This window comes from Prionailurus bengalensis, chromosome D3, assembly GCF_016509475.1.
Source record: "Prionailurus bengalensis isolate Pbe53 chromosome D3, Fcat_Pben_1.1_paternal_pri, whole genome shotgun sequence".
Taxonomy (NCBI): Eukaryota; Metazoa; Chordata; class Mammalia; order Carnivora; family Felidae; genus Prionailurus; species Prionailurus bengalensis.
The window spans coordinates 54,437,055-54,463,011 of NC_057356.1; the positions used below are offsets into that span (position 1 = coordinate 54,437,055).

The 25,957-nt window shown below is 35.1% G+C and overlaps 1 protein-coding gene across 3 annotated transcripts in view; it reads right to left on the reverse strand.

The window, feature by feature from the left end:
* CCDC178 (coiled-coil domain containing 178) overlaps positions 1-25,957 on the reverse strand; it is a 406,037-nt gene that overhangs the window by 30,692 nt on the left and 349,388 nt on the right. For 2 of the 3 annotated variants that reach the window (XM_043558557.1, XM_043558558.1), the window contains one exon: positions 11,783-11,917. In XM_043558557.1, the coding sequence (XP_043414492.1) occupies positions 11,783-11,917 (135 nt within the window). Of the gene's footprint in view, positions 1-10,910; positions 11,505-11,782; positions 11,918-25,957 lie in introns of those variants that run through there. The other variant, XM_043558559.1, reaches the window with a different exon arrangement.

The window sequence follows — 25,957 nt, forward strand, 5'->3', positions numbered from 1 at the left end:
GGCCTACTTTTTGGCCTATTTGGCTTTTGACATGCCTTCCTCACTAAGCGTAATCATTTGTAGCTTCTGACTTAAAGTGAGAGACATGGAACAATTTTTTTTTCCAACTGAACACTTAGAGGCATTATAGCATTATTAATTGGCCTAATTTCAATATTATTGTGTCTCAGGGAATAGGGAGGCCTGAAGAGAGGGAGAGAGATAGGGTAGCAGCCAGTCAGTGGAGCAGTCAGGACGCCCACAATATTTATTGATTAAGTTCATATTCTATCCATATGCACATATAGGTATTTTTTGTAGCATCCACAAAAAATTATAATAGTAACACCAAAGATCACTGATCACAGATCACCATAACAAGTATAACTGTAATGAAAAAGTCTGAAATATTGCGAGAATTATCAGAATGTGACACAGAGACACAAAGTGAGCAAAAGCTGCTGGAAAACAGTGCCGATCAATTTGCTTGATGCTGTATTGCCACAAACCTTCAATTCGCAGAAAACATAATTATCTGCAAAGTGCAATAAAGTGAAGTGTGATAAAATGAGATGTGTCTGTATTTCAAAAAAATTTGAAGACAATGTGCTAATATTTCCCATTGCATTTATAAATTTTTACATTTTTCTCTGGATTTCAATCAGTTCTTGCTTTGTATGTTCTGAAGTTATGCTGTCATGTGCATTAAGGTCATGATTGAATTGTCTTAATAAGTTATATATGTTATAAACATGAAATATCCATATATGAGTGTTTTAATCCTTTTTGCCTCAAAGTCTCTCTCTTTGAAATTATGATTTCTTAACAAAATTAGAATTCCTTTTTCTTTTTCTCGATTCTATTCATTTGATAGTTACTTATCTGAGGTGCATCTCTTCTATATGAGATGGGATTTGCTTTAAGACCAATCTCTAAATCTATAACTTTAAATGGTGCAAAAAAAACCCATTTGTAGTTATGATTACCAATGTGTTTGGAGTTACTGTGTACATTTTTATATTAATTCTGTCCTCCTTCCGGCATTTTGAATTTTTCAATATGCTATGGTACTTTTTTTCTCTAGTTGTTTGGGAGTTACAAATTTTATTTCTTGACTTCCAATGGATAGTCTTAAATCACTGGAAAATATATTTGAATACCTTTTCTACTACTATCTAAAGTTAACCAGTAAGATACAGTAATTTAATGTTATTCCTCACTCATAATGTCTCTAAATGTATATACTTTAAAAGTCCAAGTTTTTATAATTTCTTTTGTCTTTAAAAAGATAACACGGGGCGCCTGGGTGGCTCAGTCGGTTAAGCGTCCGACTTCGGCTCGGGTCATGATCTTGCAGTCTATGAGTTTGAGCCCCGCGGCAGGCTCTGGGCTGACAGCTCAGAGCCTGGAGCCTGCTTCCGATTCTATGTCTCCCTCTCTCTCTGCCCCTCCCCCGCTCATGCTCTGTCTCTCTCTGTCTCAAAAATAAATAAACGTTAAAAAAAAATTTAAAAGATAACACAGGCTCAGTGATTTTCTCCTATATCACAGTGTTAAGTGATTTGAGTTTTTAAAATTAGGTTGTTAATTTTAATTCCAGTATAGTTAACATACAGTGTTATATTAGTTTTAGGTGTATAATATAGTGGTTCAACAATTCTATACATTAGTGCTCATCCTGGTAAGTGTACTCTTTAATCTCCATCACCATGAATACCTGGTCTGTTTCCATAGTTTGTCTATTGTAAAAATTCTTCAATAAACGTAGGAGTGCATGTATCTCTTTGAATTAACGTTTTTGCATTTTGGGGGTAAATAACCAGTAGTGTGATTACTGGGTTGGAGGGTAGTTCTATTTTTAATTTTTGAGTAACCTCCATGCTGTTTTTCACAGTGGTCGCACCAATTTGCATTCCCACCAACAGTGTCAGAGAGTTATTTTTTCTCCGCATCCTCACCAACACTTGTTTCTTGTCTTTTTGATTTTAGCCATCCTGACAGGTGTAAGGTGATATCTCATTGTAGTTTAGATTTGCATTTCCCTGATGATGAGTGATGTTGAGCATCTTTTTTATTTAAGGTTTTATTTATTTATTTATTTATTGACAGAGACAGCGCGAGTGGGGGAGGGGCAGAGAGAGGGAAAGAATCTCAAGCAGACTCTGCACTGCCAGCACAGAGCCCGATACGGGTCTCAGAATCATGAAACTGTGAGCTCATGACCTGAGAAGAAATCAAGAGTCGGACACTTAACTGACGAGCCACCCAGATGCCCCAATGTTGAGTATCTTTTGATGTGTCTGTTGACCATCTGTATGTCTTCTTTGGAGAAATGTCTGCTCATGTCTTCTATCTATTTTTAAATTGGATTATTTGTTTTTTGGGTGTTGAGTTATATCATGTCTTTATATATTTTGCATACTAGCCCCTCATCGCATATGTCATTTACAAATATCTCCTTCCATTAAATAGGTTGCCTTTTACTTTTATTGTTTCTTTGCTGTGTAGAAGCTTTTTATTTTGATGTAATAGTCTCAATAGCTTATTTTTGCTTTTGTTTCCCTTGCCTCAGGAGACGCATCTAGAAAAATGTTGCTATGGCTGATGTCAGAGACCTTACTGCTTGTGCTCACTTCCGGAATTTTTATGGTTTCAGGTCTTAAGCCTTTAATCCATTTTGAGTTTATTTTTGTGTGAATGGTGTAAGAATGTGCTCCAGTTTCATTCTTTTTCATGTAGCTGTCCAGTTCTCCCAACAACACTTGAAGAGGCTGTCTTTTTCCTATTGGATATTCTTTTCTCCTTTGTCAAAGATAAATGACCATATAATTATTTTTTCCCCTGGGTTTCTATTCTGTTCTATTGATCTATGTGTCTATTTTTGTGCCAGTACCATACACTTTTGATCACTATAGCTTTGTAATACAACTTGAGGACTGAAATTACGATGCCTCCAGTTTTTTTCTCTTTTAAGATTGCTTTGGCAATTCGGGGTCTTTGTGGTTCCATACAAATTTTAGGATTGCTTGTTCTAGTTCTGTGAGAAATGTTGGGGTATTTTGATAGGGATTACATTAAATATGTAGATTGCTTTGGGCAGTATAGACATTTTAACAATATTTGTTCTTTTAGTCCATGAGCACGGAATGTTTTTCCATTTGTGTGTGTGCGCGCGCGCGCGGAGTCTTTATCTGGCTGTGGGTAATACTGGCCTCACAGAATCCATAGAATACATCTGAAAATTCTCCATCTTGTGATTTTTGGAATAGTTTGGGAAAAATAAGTATTAACTCTTCTTTAATTGTTTGGTAGAATTTGCCTGTGGAGCCATCTGGTCCTGAACTTTTGGTTTTTGGGAATTTTTTGATTACTGGTTCTATTTCATTGCTATTTTCTATTTCTTCCTAATTCAGTTTTGGTAGGTAATATGCTTCTAGGAATTTACCCATTTCTTCTAAGTTGTCCAATTTGTTGGCACATAATTTTTCATAGTATTCTCTTACAATTGTTTGTATTTCTGTGATATTGGCTGTTATTTCCCCTCTTTCATTTGTGATGTTGCTTATTTGAATCATCTCTTTCTTTCTCTCCTTTTTTGAGGAGTCTGGTTAGGGGTTCATCAATTTTGTTGATCTTTTAAAAGAACCAGCATCCTGATTTCACTGCTGATTTCTATTGCTTTTTGTTTCTATATCATTTATTTCTGCTTTAATCTTTATTATTCCTTCCTTCTGTTGGTCTTAGGTTTTCTTTGTTCTTCTTTTTCTAGCTCCATTAGACATAAGTTTACGTTGTTTGATATTTTTCTTGTTTCTTGAGGTGAACTTGCGTGAACTTCCCTCTTAGAACTGCTTTTGCTGCAAAAACTCCAAAGATTTTGAACAGTTATCTTTCCATTTTCATTTGTTTCCATGTAATTTTAAATTTTTTAATGTCTTATTTATTTTTGAGAGAGAGAGCGCAGGGAGGGGCAGAGAGAGGGAGACACAGAATCTGAAGCAGGCTTCAGGTTCTGAGCTGTCAGCACAGAGCCTGATGCAGGGCTCAAACTTGTGAACTGTGAGATCATGACCTGAGCTGACATCAGATGCCCAACCGACTGAGCCACCCAAGCGGCACCACCCCCCCACCCATGTAATTTTTAATTTTTTCTTTAATTTCTTGATTGATCCATTCATTGTTCAGTAGCAAGTTATGTAGCCTTCACATATAGGTGTTCTTTTCAAGTTTGTTTTCCTGTGATTTCTAGTTTCATAGTGCTGTGGTCCGAAAGATACATGGTATGACTTAGATCTTTTTGAATTTGTTTAGAGTTGTTTTGTGGCCTAATATATGGTCTATTCTGGAGAATGTTCCATAGGCACTTAAAAAGAATGTGTATTCTGCTGTTTTAGAATGGAATCTTCTGAATATATCTGTTAAGTCAATCTGGTTCAGTGTGCCATTCAAAGCTACTGTTTCCTTGCTGATTTTTCTGTTTGGATGATCTGTCCGTTGTTGTAAGTGACGTGTTAAAGTCCCCTACTGTTATTGTATTACTATTGATTAGTTCCTTTATGTTTGTTATTAACTGTCTTATATATTTGGGTGCCTCCATATTGGGTGCATAAAAATTTACGATTGTTATATCATCTTGTTGGATTTTCCCTTTTATTATTATACAGTGCCCTTCTTTGTCTCTTATTACACTCTTTGTTTTAAAATTTAGTCTGATATAAGTATTGCTACTCCCAGCTTTCTTTTGACACATTTGCATGATTAATCTTTTTCCATCCCCTCAGTTTCAATCTGCATGTGTCTTTAGGTCTGAAATGAGTCTCTTGTAGGCAGTATATAGAGGGGTCTTGTTTTTTTTTTATCCACTCTGTCACCCTATGTCTTTTGATTGGAGCATTTAGGCCATTTACATTCAAAGCAACTACTGATAGATTTGTTTTTATTGCCATTTTGTTACTTGTTTTTTGGTTGTTTTTGTGGTTTTCCTCTGATCTTTTCTTCTCTTGCTCTCTTTCATGGTTTGTTGGCCTTCTTTTGTGATATACTTGGATTCCATTGTCTTCATTCTCTGCGTATCTATTACTGGTTTTTGATTTGTGATTACCATTAAGTTTGTATGTAACATCTACTGTATACAGCAGTCTATATTAAGTGGTTATATTAAGATGGTTGCTTAAGTTTGAACTCATTCTTTACTGCCCCCCCCCAACGTTTTAGGTATATGGTGTCATATTTTACATCCTTTTATTTGTGAATTCCTTGACTGATTTTTTACAGATATACTTATTTTTAATGCTTCTGTGCATTCAACTTTTTATCCTCTTACTTATGGTCTTTCCTTTCCATTCAAAGAGTCCTCTTTAATATTTCTTGTAGGGCTGGTTTAGTGGTTATAACAACTTTAGTTTTTGTTTGTGTTAGAAACTCTGTCTCTTCTTCTCTTCTGAATGATTGCCTTACTGGATAGAGTATTCTTGGCTACAGATTTTCCTTTTCAGCAATTTGAAAAAATCATGGCACTCCCTTCTGGCCTGCAAAGTTTCTGCTGAAAAATCTGCTGATAGCTTTATGGGGTTTCCTTTGTTATAACTCTGCTTTTTTCTTGCTGTTTTAAATTTTTTTTTATCACTACTTTTTTGCCATTTTAATTACCATGTGTCTTGGTATGGATCTCCTTGGTTGATTCTATTGGGGGATCTCTGTGCCTTTTGGATTTGGATATCTGTTTCCTTCCCCTGTTTTCACCTATTATTCAACCCATACATTTTCTGCCCCCTTTCTCTGTCTTCTTCTAGGATCCCTATAATGTGAATGTTGTTAACACTTAATGGAGTCATGAAGTTCCCTAAGTCTATTCTCATTTTGCATAATTCTTTTTTCTCTCATTTGCTCAGCTTGATTACTTTCCATTCCTCTGTCTTCCAAGTCATTAATTTGTTCCCCTGCTTACTCTAGCCTGCAATTTATTCCATCAAGTATATTTTTAATTTCTTTTGTTGTGTTCTTCACCTCTAATTTTTTTTTTGAAATCTCTTTGTTAAGGGTCTCACTAATATCCTCCACTCTTTCTCAAGTCCAGTGAATATCTTTATGATCAGTATTTTATATTCTCTATCTGGCATTTTACTTACCTCCATTTTGCTTTGTTCTCTTGATGTGGTTTTGTATTGTCCTTTCATTTGCAACATACTCCTTTGTCTCCTTATTTGGCCTTTCTCTCCGTGTCTGTTTCTTTGTGTTTGGAAAGTCAGCTACATCTCGTGCTCTTGAATGTAATGGCTTTATGAAGAAGACAGCCTATAGAGTCCTGTAGTGCAATGTCCCTTGTTCCCTAGGACCTGGCACTTTGGGTCTCCTATGTGAGTTGCATGTGCCCTGCTGTTGTGTCCTAGCCACTTTTTCCTTCAGTTTAGCCATTTACAGACTCTCTTTGCTGTTGTGTGCAATGTTGGGTCCCTGGCCAGGTAGGGCGCATTTTTAAAAAGCATGTGCTAGTCTGCTTATGAAATGAGATCCACTGCTGCTGCCACTGCTACTGTGGCTGCCTCAATTGAGGTTCCACAAAATGGTTAAGTTGGGAGATGATGTATGGTAGGATTTGTGCTGGTCTTCTGGGGGAGGGGACCTGCAAGGCTGGGACTGAGGCAAGAGTGACTGGAAAGGTGAATCCACAGAAGTGCGGGGATGGGGCTTGGTGTAAGCTAATTAGTTAGCAAGTGCCAAGTGTAGGTGTCATGCTGGTCCCCACAGGTGGCCCTGTGCTTATTATTGGGGGCAGGGGAGGTAAATAGCACCTTCTAGCTTCTTTCTTGCTGGAGAGGTCTCCCCTTGATCATTGCCTCTCTGGTCATGCTCTAAAATGAGTAAATAACTCTCCCTTCTGTATGTCCCTGGTATTTTCCAAACCGCTGCTTCCATGCTGTATCTCTACTGGCTTCTGTTGGATTGTCTCCTTAAGGATGGGGACTCCCCTTCCTAATGGCCTCCAGGCTCTCACAGAGCTGAGCCCCCTGATTCTTAAAATCCCAGGTTTTAAGTCCTGGTAACTGTAAAAACTCATGAGATTTGGTCCTTCTTGCTTTCAAAGCCAATTATGGGGTTTCCTCTTCCCTTGAGGGCTCTCTGGTGTGATAGTCTGTGTTTCAGCCTTCTCCGCACCCTCCCCACTGCTGGCAGCCACGGTCTGGTCTGTTTTACTCCCAAACCTCGTCTTCACTCCTCCTACCTTCTTCAGTGTGGCCTCTTCCCTAATTTTAGTTGTGGAGTTTTTTTCTGCCAGACTTCAGGTCATTTTCTGAGTTATTCAAGCTGATGTGAGTGTTATCTAGTTGTCTCTGTGGGAAAAGGCGAGCTTAGGGGTCCTCCCACTCCACCATCTTCCCAGCCTCTAACCAAGTGAATTTAGATTTTTATCTTGTATTTTTTTCTAGCTTTTTAAAATTTGCAAAGTCCTCTTCCAAAAATAAGAAATTGGTCTGTCCCTATATGTATTTTGTTTGTGTGTGTCCATGCACATGCACGTGCACATGTCTGAAATGATTAAACACCTTACTTCTGTGTCATCAGAATTCTTGGCAAAGTACCCAGAGAATGCTTTTGTTTATTACTATACAGAGTTCTAGGCACCTAAAGCTTGAAAGAACCTTTAAGGTTATCACATTGAATCTTAATAAACCACTTCACCACATAATGAACCACATAATAATCAACTCACTCAACAAATATTTTGAGTCATTATGTTTCAAGAACTATTGTTGGTGCTAAGAGGATAAAGATGAACAAACCAGACATGCTTTTCAATGGAGAAGGCTCATTCTAGTGGGTGAAGGGATACAGACCACACACAATGGTTTGTGCAAGGTCAGGTGAACATTCCAGGAGTACAGCCTGAGGAGGTGCTTTCTGGGCTGACTCTTGGCCAGTTTGCTCTCCCTCAATCACTGCACTGCTTTTGCTGGAGCACCAGCAGTGCATGCTTGGACAAAAATACTTCTGAAGAGTGTATTCCTCTTGAGCCCAAACTCACCATCCAACCGCTTCCACTATGGGTCCAAGTATTGCCCTCTGGAGGTCAACAAAATATATATGTGCCAATGTTCACTTAATCCTTTAGATGTTTGTCTTTCTAAGGTCTTTTCTTTTTATAATTAAACATTCTAAATTTGTATATATTTCCTTCTCCCTGATTTTTATTAGATCGCTGCTCTCTAGTGTATCAATATGGCCCTTAAACTATAGTTCCCAAACCTGTATAAAATACTGCAGATATACTCAACTTTTGGAAAAAGGCAATGGAACTATCATCTCCTTTAACAAGACAAAACATTTGTGCCTATGAAGTCTAAGATCACATGAACATTCTGTTGCCACATCATATTCTCATTTAAATAATGAGTTAATCTCCAGTCTTTTTTCCAAATGAGATACCAAAGAGGTATTAAATATCACTATATTAAATAAATCAAAAGTAAAAAGAGAAAAATAATGCAATAATAGTACTTTAAATGGGCTTAGATATGAGGTTAGGACTATAAAATATGCCCTACACTATCAGATTCAATAAGTCTCATATGCTTGTCAGAGTTGGAACATGGCATTGGTCTTAAGACTGTAATAGCTCACTTTGGATCATATTAAAATTGCAGTCAACTAAAATCCATATATATATGTATAAATATTTATATATATTTAATAAATGGCTTTGATGTCAAATACGCAAATTCTTTATTTCAGTTATAGTTCATCATACTGGTTTCTGCTTGATCACTGTTATTCAAAAGCTTATCTGGCCCACCTGGTTTTCTGCCATCTGCAGATTTACCAATTATGCTTTTTTTTTTCTGATAGTCCTGCAAGTAATTGTTCCAAGCCCAAGGGTGAAACAAAGTTTCTTTTTTATGCATCACTATTTTGAATTGCTTTTGCTCAATATCAGTTATATATAGTTTACTTTTCAAAAGATTCATCAGATGATTTTCTCATCAAATAATTTACTAATATCTTATGGCATTTTAATACTACCTTCAAAATATAAAATGTTAGGTTTCCTAGTATTGACATGCTGCTAAATCATATGAAAACAGAGGGCAATAGCCTCTGGTTTGTTAAGCAATTTTAGCCATGTTGACTCAAAACGTAGAGACTAACACCAGCAGACTCACTCTACAAACATATTAAATCACTCTATCATGTTCCAATTTAAAGATTTTTGATATAATGAGTGAAAACAAGATAGCCATGGGATACTTTCAGAAAACCTCAATGGCTTGCTATCATACACACTGAAAAACAACTGAGCAAGAATTGAACTAATTTCACTGATGGTATAAAGCTCTAAAGGAGCTTAGAATCTTCTAGGAAGAAAAGCACAGCAGTAGGAATAAACTGTGGTTTGGTGATATGTACAGAATACAGTAAGAGGTCAAAGAAGAAGAAGGTGGGGGAAGTGCTCAGAAAGGATTTTGTAGATGAGATGTTTGATTTGAATCAGGTGTTCATTAACGGGTACAGTAAAGAGTATTGCAGAAAGAGGTAAGACATTAGGCACAGGAAAGGAAGAAGGAGTCAAGAGGTTTCACACTAGAGAAATTCTGAAGTGGCTGAAATAGACTCTAAGGAACTGATGTGGAGAGGGTTCATGAAGCTGGGGAGGTTAGCAGGGATTGGGTCATGAAGGTCATTGTGTACCACGTTGACGGTTTAGGACTTGAGTTTTTCAGAGGATTGCCCATGTTTCTATAGTTTTATGGCAAGATTCTGAAAATTTTATTTTTTATATTCCTATTAAGAGCCAAGGTTGAAATATTCTAAATTAAAGGCATCTCCCTCAGATAAGAATCCACTAAGTTATGTTCCTCAGGTTCCCCATATACAATCCAGCCTTGCCACTGTCTCTCTAAATGCAGAATAGTTGAGTTGTCCTACTGATACCAACCTATCATTTCTAACCTTTCATTTCCACTGTTGTATAACAACCATCAAAATAAGTAACTTAAAATCAAGTTTGGTAAAAAAAATGTATGGGTTAATTTTAATAAAAACTTAGAGTAAGGAGTATTATAGGTTATGATTTGAGAGTTCACTTTACCAATATTCAGAAAGTTTCTACTGACATTTTCAATATTTCAAAATATATCCTAATTCACAATGAGGGTTTATCATTTGTAAGATTTTTAAGAATGTTTACATTTAGGCAGTAGTATGAGATTTTCCTAAAATAATAATTAGAACATGCAAAATTACCTTTGAATATTTAAAAGGGAATCACAGATCACAGTCACTCCGTAATTTTTAATGTACTGTCAACAGACTTTTAAGGACAAAAAACACGTGCTACTGTCTTCAGAAATACTGCAATTGTAATTTATACTCAAGTTTGTATATGAATATCTATTCAACCTACACCTTTAAGCTCTACCTTTCAAAACTCTAAATTTCTATTATTATTTTTTTTTTAATTTTTTTTTCAACGTTTATTTATTTTTGGGACAGAGAGAGACAGAGCATGAACGGGGGAGGGGCAGAGAGAGAGGGAGACACAGAATCGGAAACAGGCTCCAGGCTCTGAGCCGTCAGCACAGAGCCCGACGCGGGGCTCGAACTCAAGGACCACGAGATCGTGACCTGACTGAAGTCGGACGCTTAACCGACTGCGCCACCCAGGCGCCCCTAAATTTCTATTATTAAAATTTTTATTATAATCCATTATCAGTGGAATCCTTATATACAGTATACGTATGCAAATAGAGTCTATATACACCTTATATATGTACTTTGAATGGGATACACACACACACACACACACACACACACACACACACACATCCTCAGAGGAAAATAGCAAAAATAGCCACCAGTAAAAATGAAGAAGTAAAAAAAAAAAAAAAAAAGCCACCAGCTTTGGAAGTGTTATGCAAAATTCTTCAATTGTGGCAAAAGAATCATGAAATGCACATACAATTTAAATATTTAGAAAAAGGCTTGGTGTGTTTAGGTTCAGCATGCATTGTTTATGCTGCAAGTTTATGAAAATTGTGGTTTTAAAGAGTGTGTGCATTTTATTTTATAGAATAGATACTTCTTTTTTTTTTCTTTTACTAGAACAAGGCGGTGTTTGTTTTCCTTCGGGAACTCACTTTTTATGCATATTATGACATTTCAACTAGTAAAATATGAATTACAAATTTAATTTTCCAGTAATAGCCTTCACATAGTTAATAGGGGTTTCTAAACAGATCAGAGTCTTGAAATAAAGACAAGTGATCCACTAAAATTTCTACAGAGACAAATAGTCAAATCTCACATGTATCTGGAACCATTATTACATTCTAATCCCAAATTACTTATTTTTCAAAGACAGTTATCTCCAAATTTGAAGAGGATGGGCCTCTTTCAAAATGGAAGGGGAAAGCAAACAGTTAAATAAAATAAACATAAGTGTCCTTTTCACTGAAGGAGGTTTCACACAAAAGCAACACAAGGCAACTGTTGACGGTATCTCTTAAACAGCTGAATGGCATCTGCAAAGCCTGAAGATTTGAAAATATATATTTACACCAAATATATTTATAAAAAATCTGTTTTGAGGTTTGTGAAAAATAAGCTCAATCTCCCTTTTCCCCCAAAGTATGCATGGTATATATGCTAACTTACTGAATTCATCCTTCATGCAATTCCAGTTTATTAAAGAGGTTAAAAATTTATAAAACTCTGATGGGATATGGTTTTAATGCTTCATCACACTACCCATCATTTGCTTTTCAATCTAGATCAGAATGATCTTTCCTACTTCCCTGCAATCACCTACCTGCACAGCTAATATTTTCTGAATACTCTCTTGAGAGTCTGTCTGGAACTTGGCCAGCCTCATCTGGCCGCAGAGGACCACCAGTTTGAAGTGATTCTGCCACACCTTGTGTATCCTTCTTTGCAGCTGACAGAGCTAAAGGGAAGAGGGAGGGGGCAAAAACACAAGTCAGAGTAGGAGAGGAAATTAATGGCAGTGTTCAAGAAGAATGATGGAGGGAAATATAGAAAGCAGTCAATAGCCCATTCTGCACTGTACGGACCTGACAGGAATTTCACAGTCTCCTGATTTTTCAGCCCACTCATGTGCATTCATCAGAAACCAGTCACATCTGGCCGCCAGGATGGGGGGTTAATTTTCTCTAAATGCCTCAGCAGTTTTGTTCTAGCTGAGGCAAACTCTGTGACTGCAAAGCTGATGAGTAAAATATTTCTACTTCACCCAGTTTAACTCAAAACCGATAGCCTCGGGACATATTGAACCTTTCTTTAAAAAAATAATCTTTTGAAGCTTTTTTGAATGGCACATCAGGTCGGGCCAAAGTTTAAAAATGCAACTTTAGGACTTTGATGGACACCATTGCTTCTTTTTTTTCCTCATAAAGCTCACCATTGCTTGGCAATGTGTGCTTTAGAGCATGACAAAACTAAAGAGAATTAACTTAGCCATCAACTGCTGAGGGAGAACAATAACAGGGAAGAAATTTCCAGCTAGAACTCCCTATTAATCTGCCTCCCTCTGACTATGTGGCATGGAAACATCTCACTGCACTGAAGTACAGTGGACACAGTGGTTAGAGGTGACACGTTTAATACAACACAGAATTTACACAGGAAAAGATTTCTCCTATGAGGCATCCTATACTTTTTGGAAGTTTAATATAAAACCAAACAACAACTAACACAGTAGAAGTTTTCCCAAGACAATGAACATTTGTCCCTCAACAGTTAACATAACCACACTATATAGAATTGCTACAATAAGGTTATTTTCAAAGAAATAAAGTTCATAAAAATAAATGATAAAAACCATATTAAAAAACACTTTAATATATTGTCATTGAAACCTCATTTTTTTTGGTTATGTGGATAATTGTTTATGTTGATTTCTTTTTAGTGTATTTTTCAGGGTGAAAAAACAAACACCACAAATTTCGTATCAAACATTTCTTCACAACAGAATAAAAACATGTCACGAATTATGGTTATTTTATGTTTTATTTATTGATCTGCATACTGGCTACATGTTAGGGATGCTTGCAAAATTTCATCAGACTGTGCATGGAGGGCTTGTGAACTCTTCTGCAAGCATATTTCAATAAAACAGTTTACTTAAAAACAATTTTTAACATAATCACCTGGTGTTGCATGTGAATTGGCTATAATCATTACCTTCATTATGCATTATAATAAGCAACACACAGGTATTTATGCAGGTCCACAGAATAAAAAACCACTATTCTTTGTTAATTGATCAACTTGTGAAGAAAACATAACCTTGAAAACTATAGAATTTTCAGCTTGTTAAGTGCCGAAATACATTACTCCTGGAATTACATTAAGGGCATTTCACATCATTTATGCTATTGAATTAAAGATTAACATCACTTTTTGAAGAGAAAGTCTGTCAATATTAAGTGGTTTTCTGTAATATTTAATAATTTTAATATAATATTAAAATAATTTTTCTGCCAACTCTGACAGCCATTGGGGCAGCGTATGCTGTATCTTAATGTACTCACTAAGACATTAAAGACACTTTAGTCTGTGGATTACTCCATTACTATGGTATCTGCAAATATGACAAAAGGCAAATAAGAGGAAGATAGATATTAGAGGAATTCTTCAAACCGAAGGTAATTTTTTTTACAAGTGGGACCTCTCACATGTGAAAGATTTTACAAGTGGGAACTCATTAACCAAAGTGAACGGAATGGTAATGTTTCCCACATCCACATCGTAAATGAAGAGAACAGCTGTATACGTTAAATCTATTTTATTCAGTTTTCTGAATTTTGGCTTGAGGTAGCCACAAAGGTCTTAAATTAGTCCATATACAAATGCTAAACTACTTAATCTGAGAAGTTCCTTAAGTATCAACTAAGAAAGAGTAATATCTCAAGAGTGTTTGTTTGTTTGTTTGTTTTTAATTTATAGCTAATAGGCCTCTGAAAAAAGAACTGGGACAGAATAAAAACTGAAGGAATTCTTACAAAGAGAGAATCAGCATCCAGTAATCGTCACATATATACACACACATATCCACACTAAAGAAAATGAGATGATCAACAATAATATATATGGAGAAATATTTAAGATGCTGGAAATGACACTTGATTTAATATAAGGCTTGACTATGCTGACAACTATTTTAAGAAAATGGTTATGATGAAAGCCCACTTGTAAGATGTCAGTAACAGTTATCACTCAATAAATACTGAAATTAACTCAATAAAATGAGCAGGTAAAATTTTAGTGGTGAAGCAAAGAAGAAAGTAAGACTTTCACAAACTTACTAGTTAATGAGAGAAGAGAAAAATAAACAAAGTAAACGTAAGAGACACAAAAATAGGTAAAAGGAAAATTAAAGAGAGAGAAGTAAGTTGCGAGTGGAAAAGTACTTTGGGTAGACAGAACTGAGGTTGGAAACCCAAAGGAACTGGAATGGTTTCTGACATCTCCACCTTCAATTAACCTTGTGTTTCTGTAATGAAAGTCTTCAATGATTATATCCTTGAAATGTAATCATTTATTCCTGATATGATTATATTCCTTCCTTCTCCTTCATAATTTAGGGAAGATGAAGTGGAATGAGAGAGGAAGTGGTAGAGAAACAAACAAACAAACAAACAAACAAAATGGTAAGGGACACAGACACACTGGAAGGGGTTTTAGCAATGGCACAGTAAGGACTTGCCATGCACTTAGAAGAATGGAATTTAGAACCATTGACAGAGTAACTAGGTTGCTGCTTAGCCTCAAGTGCATACTACAAAAATTTTGGAAAAGAATGTATATATTCTCATAGCAAACTCAGAAGGAGAACACTGGAACAGAAAAAGAGTCATTTTGAAAAAAAAAGATACTCAACTTCAGTGCCCTCAGTTTTGTATACAAAGAGAAAGGATATTCAATGGCATCAGGAAAGCTGAGTCAGGCAACAGTTGGTGTGTACTCTGAGACATTTAAAATAGCAAAAAAGGGGGCACCTGGGAGGCTCAGTCAGTTTCAAGTCCGACTCTTGATTTCAGCTCAGGTCATGATCTCATGGTTTGTGGAATTGAGCCCCACATTGGGCTCTGCACTGACAGCATGGAGCCTGCTTGTAATCCTCTCTCTCTGCCCCTCCCATGCTGGCGCACGGGTGCTTTCTCTCTCTCTCTCTCTCTCTCAAAATAAAAAATAAACTTGAAAAAAAAGTTTAAATGGCAAAAAGGAATGTAGTTTTCTTTCTTTTTTTATCCCCAGCTTATTTATTTATTTTAAATATAATTTATTGTCAAATGGGTTTCTATTCTGCAAATGGCTAGATTTCATTGTTTCTCATTACCAAGTACTATTCCATTGTATATATAAACCACATCTTCTTTACCCATTCATCACTTGATGGACATTTAGGTGCTTTCCATAGTTTGGCTATTGTTGAAAGTGCTGCTATAAACCTTGGGATATAAGTGCCCCTATGCATCAGCACTCCTGTATCCTTTGGGTAGATTCCTAGCAGTGCTATTGCTGGGCCATAGAGTAGTTCTATTTTTAATTTTTTGAGGAACCTTCTCACTGTTTTCCAGAGTGGCTGCACCAGTTTGCATTCCCACCAGCAGTGCAAGAGGGTTCCAGTTTCTCCACATCCTCACCAGCATCTATAGTCTCCTGATTTGTTCATTTTAGCCACTCTGACTGGCATGAGGTGATATCTCACTGTAGTTTTGACTTGTATTTCCCTGATGAGGAGTGACGTTGAGCATCTCTTCATGTGTCTGTCGGCCACCTGGATGTCTTCTTTGGAAAACTGTTTATTCATGTCTTCTGCCCATTTCTTCACTGGATTATTTTTTTTTGGGTGTGCAGTTTGATGAGTTCTTTATAGATTTTAGATACTAGCCTGTTATCCGATATGTCCTTTGCAAATATCTTCTCTCATTCTGTCAGTTGCCTTTTAGTTTTGTTGATTGTTTCCTTTGCAGTGCAGAAGCTTTTTATCATGATAAGGTTCCAATAGTTCATTTTTAGGAAAGTAGTTTTCTAACAATGGTTTGTGGACAGTTTGAATTTGTAGTAGATTTGGTAAGTTGGGCTCCAGTACTTGCTTTGTGAGTTCTTTGCTGAAGGCAGCCCAAAGACAGAATTCATTGATATTTCTTTTGAGATAATGATCACTATGCAGCTATTCAGAATGAAAAAAAATCAATGTCCACATTGACGTGGTATTTCAGATACAAAGAGCTGGTGTCAATGTCAGCATTGCATACAATGTCCATTTGTATATAATATACATTTATACATTTGGTAAAAATTCCTTCTGATTAAATTTTATTAGTCTTCTATAATATTTATTAAATTTAAAGCTTGATATTCTCTGATAGTAAAATAGAGTAAATTAAAGATGTCACTTGCAAGAATGAAAGATTCTCCATTTTCCTATGTTATACAAAATTATATGGATTCTGTTTTTAACCCAAGTTATTTGATGACTTATATAAATTCATGAAAACTAGCAACTCCTATATATCACATAAATCTGGCCTTAATACTAAATATAATATATATATATATATATATACATATATATATATATATATATAACACAACACATAAACCCTCTCATTACATAGATTTAGATTTATATTATTTTATTGCTGTTATACATGTGAAAATTATAATATTTTAAGAATAATATAAACTATTTGATATTCCAGTCAAAGGTTTCAAAAACATTAGGCCCAGCCATAAACAAATCAACACCAAAATACTGCCTTACACCATTCTCATATTCTCAGCATTGAAATTAGAAATTTCAAAGCATCACTTTTTTGGTTATTTTCCATGGCCAGGTTGGAGTATGCAGTTGTCTGGCTTACGTTATGGAGGAAACAAAAATAAGTAAAGCCTTCTTATCCTAACCCAAAGGGGACAATTGGGACACGTTGTGAAGAATGGGGCCATATAGAGGTGAATAATATTTGATATTTACTGTCAGAGAAAAACAGTGTTTGTAGGTGTGATTTTAAAAATAGGCCTTCAAATTATGAAGGCAGAATACACTCCTCTTTCTCCCTTTGAGTGTAGGCTGGATATAGGGCCTCTCTTCTAAAGAACAGAATATGGCAGAAGATAGGATACACACACACACACACACACACACACACACACACACACCCCAAGGTTTCTGTCTTAGATTTTCTCTCTCTCTCTAATTCTCTCAGATCTTTTGATCTGGGCTAGCCAACTCTCATGTTGTATAAGCAGCTCTATGAAAGACCCACATGGGGAGGAACTGAAGCTTCTTTTTGCCAACAGCCCCTTGTGAGTGATCTTGAAAGCAGATTCTCCAATCTATTCAGATGACTCCCATCCTGACCAACAACTTGATTGAGACCTTGTAGGAGGCCATGAGCCAAAATCACCCATCTAAGCTGCTCCTAGTTCTGGTCTCTCGGAAACTTTGTGAGAAAATAAATGTTTATTGGCTTAAGCTGCTAAATTTGGGGACAACTTATTGCAGCAATAGTTAATGATAGATTTTTAACTCTCTCTCTTCTCTCTTTGCCTAGGAAGAAAATAATTCACTATCTATATTTTCTGAATGGAAAGGAAAAGTGATCGCCTAATTTGCTGTTTGGCTTAAGACTGAAACTGAAAATGATTTATTAGTAGTAAGAGGGTGATTAATAAATACTTATTGATTGATAGAATGTAGGTTGTGCCATCTATGGAGGGAAGACAGCATAAAGGAACTATAATTTAATAGTTCCAGAAATTTAAAAATGGTTCATTATCAGCAAATATTTTCGTGTAATACATCAACACATCAATGAAAAGATAATCATCCCCAAAAGAAATTGATATGAATAAACACAGAACAAAACCAATCAATAATGAAAAAAATTATCTTAGCAAAGTAGGACACTTAACCGACTGAGCCACCCAGGCACCCCACATTTAAATCAGTGGAGAAAAAGATGGCATAACTGGTTTTCTCTATACAAGTATGTAAAATAAAATTAGATCCTTAACTTACAATATACACTAACATAAAAGCAAGGTAGACTAAAATGAGAAAAAATTAAACTTTAACTGATCTTTAGAAGGGGAAGCATTTTTAAACAAAATACTGATATAATAAATTCTAATGGAAAGAACTGAAACATTTAATCATACCAAATTTTTTAAAATTTAAATTTAAACAGAGTAACAAAATGAACCAGTGGTTTAGAGAAGATATTAACAACACTCACAGCTAGCAAGGATTAATTCTTTTAAAGTAGAAAGAGCCCGTATAAATTGATAAGGAAAAACACACATAATATACCAGAAAAATGGCCAAATACTACAAATAGGCAATTCATAGAAAAGGAAAGTTATTTTGTCTGTAAACATTTGAAAACATGTTCAACGTCAATGGTAGAGCACAAATAAATACCATTTACACTCATCTGATTGGCAATTACTACACAAAACTGTCCATATCAATTCTTGGTACAATGTGGAAAAAACTAAGCTCTCATACACTGTCCAAATTTGTGTATAATTTGACACAATGACTTTGGAGAGCAATTTGATGTTATGTATTAAAGTTGGAGATGTAGCTCACCTTTGATCCAGTAATTATACTCCATATTCTAGACCAGCAATTCTCAAGATCAGCAGGATCAATATCACAACAGAACTTGTTAGAAATATAGTTATTCAGACCTACTGACTCAGAAACTCTGGAGCCCAACAACTGGTATTTCAACAAGACTTCCAGGTATCTAATGCATGTGAAAGTCAGAGGTACTGCTCTTGAAAGAGTCATAACATGTTCCCAAGGAAACATATAAAATAATGTTCATTTACAGCACTGCTTGCAATAGTGAAAATGTGGAAACAATCTAATTGTCTACACTTGAGTAATAACAAACAAACATTGTAATATGTTCATATCCTAAAGCCTAGAATTTAAAATAAATACAGTAATATCACAAGTAATGTGTACAGTATAACATTTAAATGTAAAAAATGAAAACTAGGGTTGCCTGGGTGGCTCAGTTGGTTAGGCATGCGACTCTTGGTTTAGGCTCAGGTCATGATCTCACGGTTTCAGCAGTTCAAGCCTCCTTCAGGCTCCATGCTGACCATGCGGAACTTGTTTGAGATTCTATGTCTCCCTCTCTCTCTGCCCCTCCCCCACTCTTTCTGACTCTGTCTCTCAAATTTTTTTTTAATGTTTATTTATTTTTGAGAGAAAGAGTGAGAGGTGGGGGGTGGCGGGTGTGGTGCAGACAAAAGAAGAGGGAGACATAGAATCCAAAGCAGGCTCCAGGCTCCGAGCTGTCAGCACAGAGCCCGATGCAGGCCTCGAACCCACAAACCATGAGATCACGATCTGACCCGAAGTTGGACACTTAACTGGCTGAACCACCAAGGTGCCCCTCAAAATAAATAAACTTAAAAAATGAAAACTGATCATTTACATTTTAAATTAATTACAATTAAGAAAATTAAATAGTTAAAATTACAATTAATGAAAATATGGATGGAATTGATAAGCACCTAGTGTTTAGGCAGGCAGAGGGTTTTAAGTGTATTTATACTGGTGTAAACATCCAAAGCAAATATGGCAAATGTCAGAATTTACAGAGCTGTGAGAGGTACATGGAAATTTATCATAAAACTTACATATAACTCTGTAACTTACCATATGTTTAGTTGTTTCATTAAAAAAAAAACTGTAGGTTAAGCTTACATGTCTTCAAAAAGACATCCTGTATATTTTGTCCTTCAGGATTATTCCCTGTTAGAGAATTTACTATAATCTAGTTAAAAAAATCCTATTATATTTGACCATCTGCTAAAATATAAAAAAGGTTTTTTTGTAAAAAATTTTTATTATGTATCCACAAAGCATGATCTTACCTATAATGAAAGAGCTACCCAAAATATTAAAAGACTTTAAATCAATAAGGAATTAATTACTACTTCTAGTTGCTTCTTAAATTGCCTAAAAATGTTGGCATTTCCTCACATCTTGCTTACATAATTAAAATAGCTGTTGAACAGTAACATTGTAACTTATTTCATACTAAATGGAAGATATACACATGTGGCCTAGGTACATGACAATTTGAATTTGCTAGAATCAGGGGAGGATTGGTGGCATATCCATTGGAAAAAAACATAAAAATATGTAAAATAATGAACAGAACTTTGGAGAAAGTTGTTTATAAACCTTCAAGTTAGTCCTTAGATTAAAACTAATCCTTTTTTTGTGACTTAACTTTTCTAACATTCTCAAATCATAACATCAGGTCCCAAATAAGAATAATTGCAGTTAACATTTTTTATTAGTCATATCGATTTCATAAAGATGCTTTGCTAAGTCAAAGTTTTAAAGTTTTAATGATTTATTTGTTTGTTTGTTTGTTTAGAGAGAAAGCACAAGTGGGGGAAGAAAAGAGAGAGAGGGAAAGAGAGAGAATCTCAAGCAGGCTCCACACTGTCAGCGCAGAGCCTGATGTGGGGCTCGAACTCATGAACCATGAGATCATGACCTGAGCCAAAATGGCATGACAGACAGTCAGACACTTAACTGACTTGACTGAGCCACCCACATGCTCCTAAGACAAAATTTGAAAGGCCACAATAGAGACCAGATATTAAAAATACATTAATCAAAATCAACAAAATTTTTTGTAAGCTTATACACACATTGCATGTTCTGTGTCGAAACGGTAGTAGACTAGTGTGTTTTTTCTTAAAAAAATTCCTTATATTGTCTCTGTGTTTTACATAACATAAATATCATTACAAACATGCTTTAGATAAAATTAAATCATTTTTAGAGACATATGGTGCCCAAAATTAACTCCCCAAAGCACATAATTTAACTGGCTTTTGCAATTTAAGAACCCTGGAAAAAAAGAAAGGGAACATTTCAAGGAAATGAGAAGTGTCCTTATAATGAATTTCTGCTTATAAGAATCAGACATAACAACAGTCTTTTTAATTAAAATACAAATACCATATGTATAGTTATCTGAAAATGAACTATAAATTGTTTTTCAGGAAAACAAAGACCAGTCAATACTGAAAACACAAAGTCCCTTAAAATTCAAAGGTAATACTGGCAGGACTGATAGTTCAAGGACAGCACTCAAGGTTCTTTGTCTAGGAATAATGATTTTCCATCACTGGAAAATGAAAACAATTGCTGAAGATTTAACTGTATGAGACAGATTTTAAAATAATACTTCATGTATACCTTTTTTGAGGAAAATATATTTATAAAAACTGAATGATAGTTCAAAAGAACACAGAATTCCCCTGCATACAGGAAGATTCCATTGGATACAACATTCAAACAGGAAATTCATAGAATCACTGAAATAAACAACCCTCATCAAATTAACATGTAGGACAAATGTGAAAGATGTGCAACATTGCAAATTCTTGAAGTGAAAGTCATTTCCCAGTACACCAGAGTGGGAATTGGGAGTGGGTATATATGGTGGTGATGACACACAATTGTTAGACGTTACAGGATTTCTGAAGGAAGGACCAGCGTATGCATGGGTTTACTCATCACAGGTGTCTGAAAACTTAAAAGTTCATCTGATGTGACCACTAGTGAGTTGGGAATTTCATAGGTGAGAAGCCTGCAGAGCAGAAATAGTATGGAGGACTTTTCCATGGGAGAAAATGAAAGCATTTCAGACAGTCTACTTCTATTTTCTAGCTATAAACATAGTCAAGCAAATAGTCCCATTGTAGAAGCAGCTCTAAGAAAAAATTACACATATTTGACAAAGGAGAGAAAAAAGCATGCTGTATTCTGCAGATTTGCATTTGTACCTTTGGCAATCCAATTAAAATGATAAGCTTTGACAAAATATGATGAAGGCCACTTGGAAAAAATAACAGCATTTTCCTATAGGAATAGATTTTAAATGATAGATAATAGAAACATACATACAGTCATTCATTTGCACTAGAATCTTAAAATAATGATTATAATTTCTGATCTGCTTGTTATAAGGTTTTATATAGTGGAAGCATACTTCCTTTTTCTCTTTCTGACAGATAAATAAAACTGATAAGTGAAGATATGTGCATGCAATTTTAATTCAACAGAGTGATGTAAAGTGGGCGCAGCTCACAAGGCAAATAGCATAAGCCTTATCAGTTCTGTTTATCGTAATAACCCAAACAATGGCAATTACAAACTACTCCACAGATTTTTGGCACGGCAGGAATGACAGATATACAAAATCCAGTTAATTCTGATCTTTTTATAGTACTCAGTTACCAAGCTACACATGTACAATATACAAACCTCAAAAGTAATGAGATATTTATTATCAAATCTGTTCCACAGACTGGTGTTAAAGATCAAATACCTCATTTCTGGAAACCCCTGGCGTCAATTGCTTAGGTATACTTAAAAAATAAAATAAGACTCTCATGCATTTCAAACCTAGAACTGGCCTTTAAAAAATTAATAAAGAACCACTCTTTTATTCTAATTATATAAAGAACAATACATTTCAAAATTCTCTGTTTGGACTTCTGCTAATATATAAAAACCCTAATGGCATGACAGAAAGCAAACTGAACTATAGCAAACACTACTAATTCTTGCAGTTAATAGTGAAAGATCAAATCTGTCCCTTTATATGAATATACACATGCATTTCTATTATATATGTTATGATTTTACCGCATACGATGATATACAGATAGCTAATTTAATATTTTATATATTTAATAGTAATAAGGTATAAAACTCACAGACTTCTTAGTTTCTCATGTGTCTAGTTCTGAAATAAATTACTATATTCTGATTAATATTTGATTTTAAAATGGTAAAGATAATTATTTTTTAATTTAAATGATAAATTTCACAGGCAAATTCTATGAAGGGCTCAAAACTCACTAAATATTCTTAATTCTAAAATTATAATTCCTTGTGATTTAAAACAAGAAGCTAGGTCAAGAATAAAACAACTTTTAAAATTCTGTAATAGAGGTTATTTTCATAAGAAAAAAATAACATTGCTCAAATGAAAAACTAGCTGTTTTTAAGAAGTTGCAAATGATATTATTAGGTAAAGACTAAAAACAAAGGTTATGTTGTCACTGCACTTAAGAGCTGAACATAATCTTAAAGTATCCACTTCCTTGCCTGCCTGTCCATCATTTTCCCAAGAGTAATTAAATCCCTTCATTTTAAGATGTGATTAAATGAATGCCCTAAGCTGGCGTTTTGGTGTTCATTTATGAGTGGTGGTTGAATAATTTTCTTTCAAGATTATCCACAGTATTATCTTTACAATCTTATAGGAGACCCACTTGTTCTGATGCAAGTGAATTAAAATAATACTTTAAAAATCACATTTAACTAAATTCACAATAAAAACATTATATCAAAAATGATTAATTATAGAGCTCCCTGGTTTATTCACAGGAAGAAATATAGTATTCTTCTACTTTAAAGACATCAAGTCTATTATAAATATCCTCAGTATCTTAATTTCTTTTACACACAAGTAAACATAAAAGTTTCTGAAATTATTTGTTTTAAACTACTTGCAAAAATTAACTTAAAGTGTGAAGAAAATATGAAACACAATCATGCAATGAGGCAGACCCTGGGAGCAGAAATAAACTAGTCCACAGCTATAAGAAATCAGGGGTCGGAGTTCAAGTAAGTATGAGCTTTTTAAAAAATTACATCTGGAGTGCAGGAGTCTTATGACCTTGGTCTTGTCTTAGTTTCTTGTTACTGATCTAGTATTATTTTGGGGCTAGAAGGATTTTAACAAAAAGAAGAAAATCAGCAAAATAGTAGATTGTCATAGATGCCAAAATTTTACTAATGCATTTATTGGCTTGAACAAGAGTATCTAATTGAACACAGGTTACAAAAAATAGTATCAAAACATGTAATAAATAATAAAACAGTGCCTTTTATTTATTATATATATATATATATTTTATTTTTTATTTTTTAAAACTCACATCCAAATTAGCATATAGTACAACAATGATTTCAGGAGTAGATTCCTTAGTGCCCCTTACCCATTTAGCCCATCACCCCTCCCGCAACCCCTCCATTAACCCTCAGTTTGTTCTCCATATTTATGAGTCTCTTCTGTTTTGTCCCCCTCCCTGTTTTTATATTATTTTTGCTTCCCTTCCCTTATGTTTATCTGTTTTGTCTTACAAAGTCTTCATATGAGTGAAGTCATATGATTTTTGTCTTTCTCTGACTAATTTCACTTAGCATTAATACCCTCCAGTTCCATCCACGTAGTTGCAAATGGCAAAATTTCATTCCTTTTGATTGCCGAGTAATACTCCATTTTATGTATATATATATATATATATATATATATATATATATACACACACACACCACATCTTCTTTATCCACTCATCCATCGATGGACATTTGGGCTCTTACCATACTTTGACTATTGTTGATAGTGCTGCTATAAACATGGGGGTGCATGTGTCCCTTTGAAACAGCACATCTGTATCCCGTGGATAAATGCCTAGTAGTGCAATTGCTAAGTCATAGGGTAGTTCTATTTTTAGTTTTTTGAGGAACCTTTATACTGTTTTCCAGAGTGGCTGCACCAGCTTGCATTGCCACCAACAATGCAAAAGAAATCGTCTTTTTCGGCATCCTCGCCAACATCTGTTGTTGCCTGAGTTGTTAATGGTAGTTCTATTTTTAGTTTTTTGAGGAACTTCCATACTGTTTTCCAGAGTGGCTGCACCAGCTAGCATTCCCACCAACAATGCAAAAGAGATCCTCTTTCTCCGCATCATTGCCAACATCTGTTGTTGCCTGAGTTAAAACAGTGCCTTTTAAGAATCAGTTGCTAATCTCATTCTTACAGCAAACATTTTGAACTAAATTCCAAGATAGTCAAAGAACTGAAAAGAACAATGGTGACAATGATTAACATAAATGGAATGACAGTAACTCATAGTAAGAAAATTACAAACGTTCTGCTAAATTCTGGAAATTTCTGATGATAGTGGATGAATCATTGGATATTTGAAAACGCAATGCCGATACTAGCATTCCATGTGACCTTGAGTAACCATGTCATTTGAACCTTAATTGACTCATTGAAGGAAGAAGTGTAATACTAAACAGGATTGACAGTAAAATATGTAGCCATGTGGCATTTCTGGTTCTCCAGAGGAATTTAGAAATCTCTTGTCTCCTTTTGTCTTTCCATTTCTTCAGCTCCTTCACTCTTCAGACCTCTCCTACCACTTCACTGAAATGGCTCTAGCAAAGATCACCTGCAACATCTTATATGGCTAAAGTTAAAAAAACTATTTTTATTTGAGTATGGTTGACACACAATACTACATTAGTTTCAGATGTACAACATAGTGATTTACCATCTCTATACGCTAGGCTGTGCTCACCACATGTGCAGCTATCATCTGTCGCCATACACTGTTCTTACAATATCATTGACCTAATTCCCTTTGCTGTACCTTTTATTCCCATGACTTACTCATTCAATAACTAGAAGCCTGTACTTCCCACTTCCCTTCATCCATTTTGGCCTTCCCTCAGGCAACGATCAGTTTGTTCTCTATATAGATCTGATTCTGCTATGTGTTTGTTTATTCATTTGTTTTGTTTTTTAAATTCCACATATGAGTGAAATCATATATTTCACTGTGTCTTTCTCTCACTGACTTATTTCACTTAGCATAATACCTTCTAGGTCTATCCATGTTGTTGAAAATGGCAAGATCTCATCCTTTTTTTATGGCTGCACAATATTCCATCGTGTATATATATCTTCTCTATCTGTTCATTTCTCAATGAAGAGTTAGGTTGCTTCTATATCTACTATGTATAATGCTGCAATAAATACAGGGGATGCATATATCTTCTCTAATTAGTGTTTTCATTGTCTTTCAGTAAATACCCAGTAGTGGA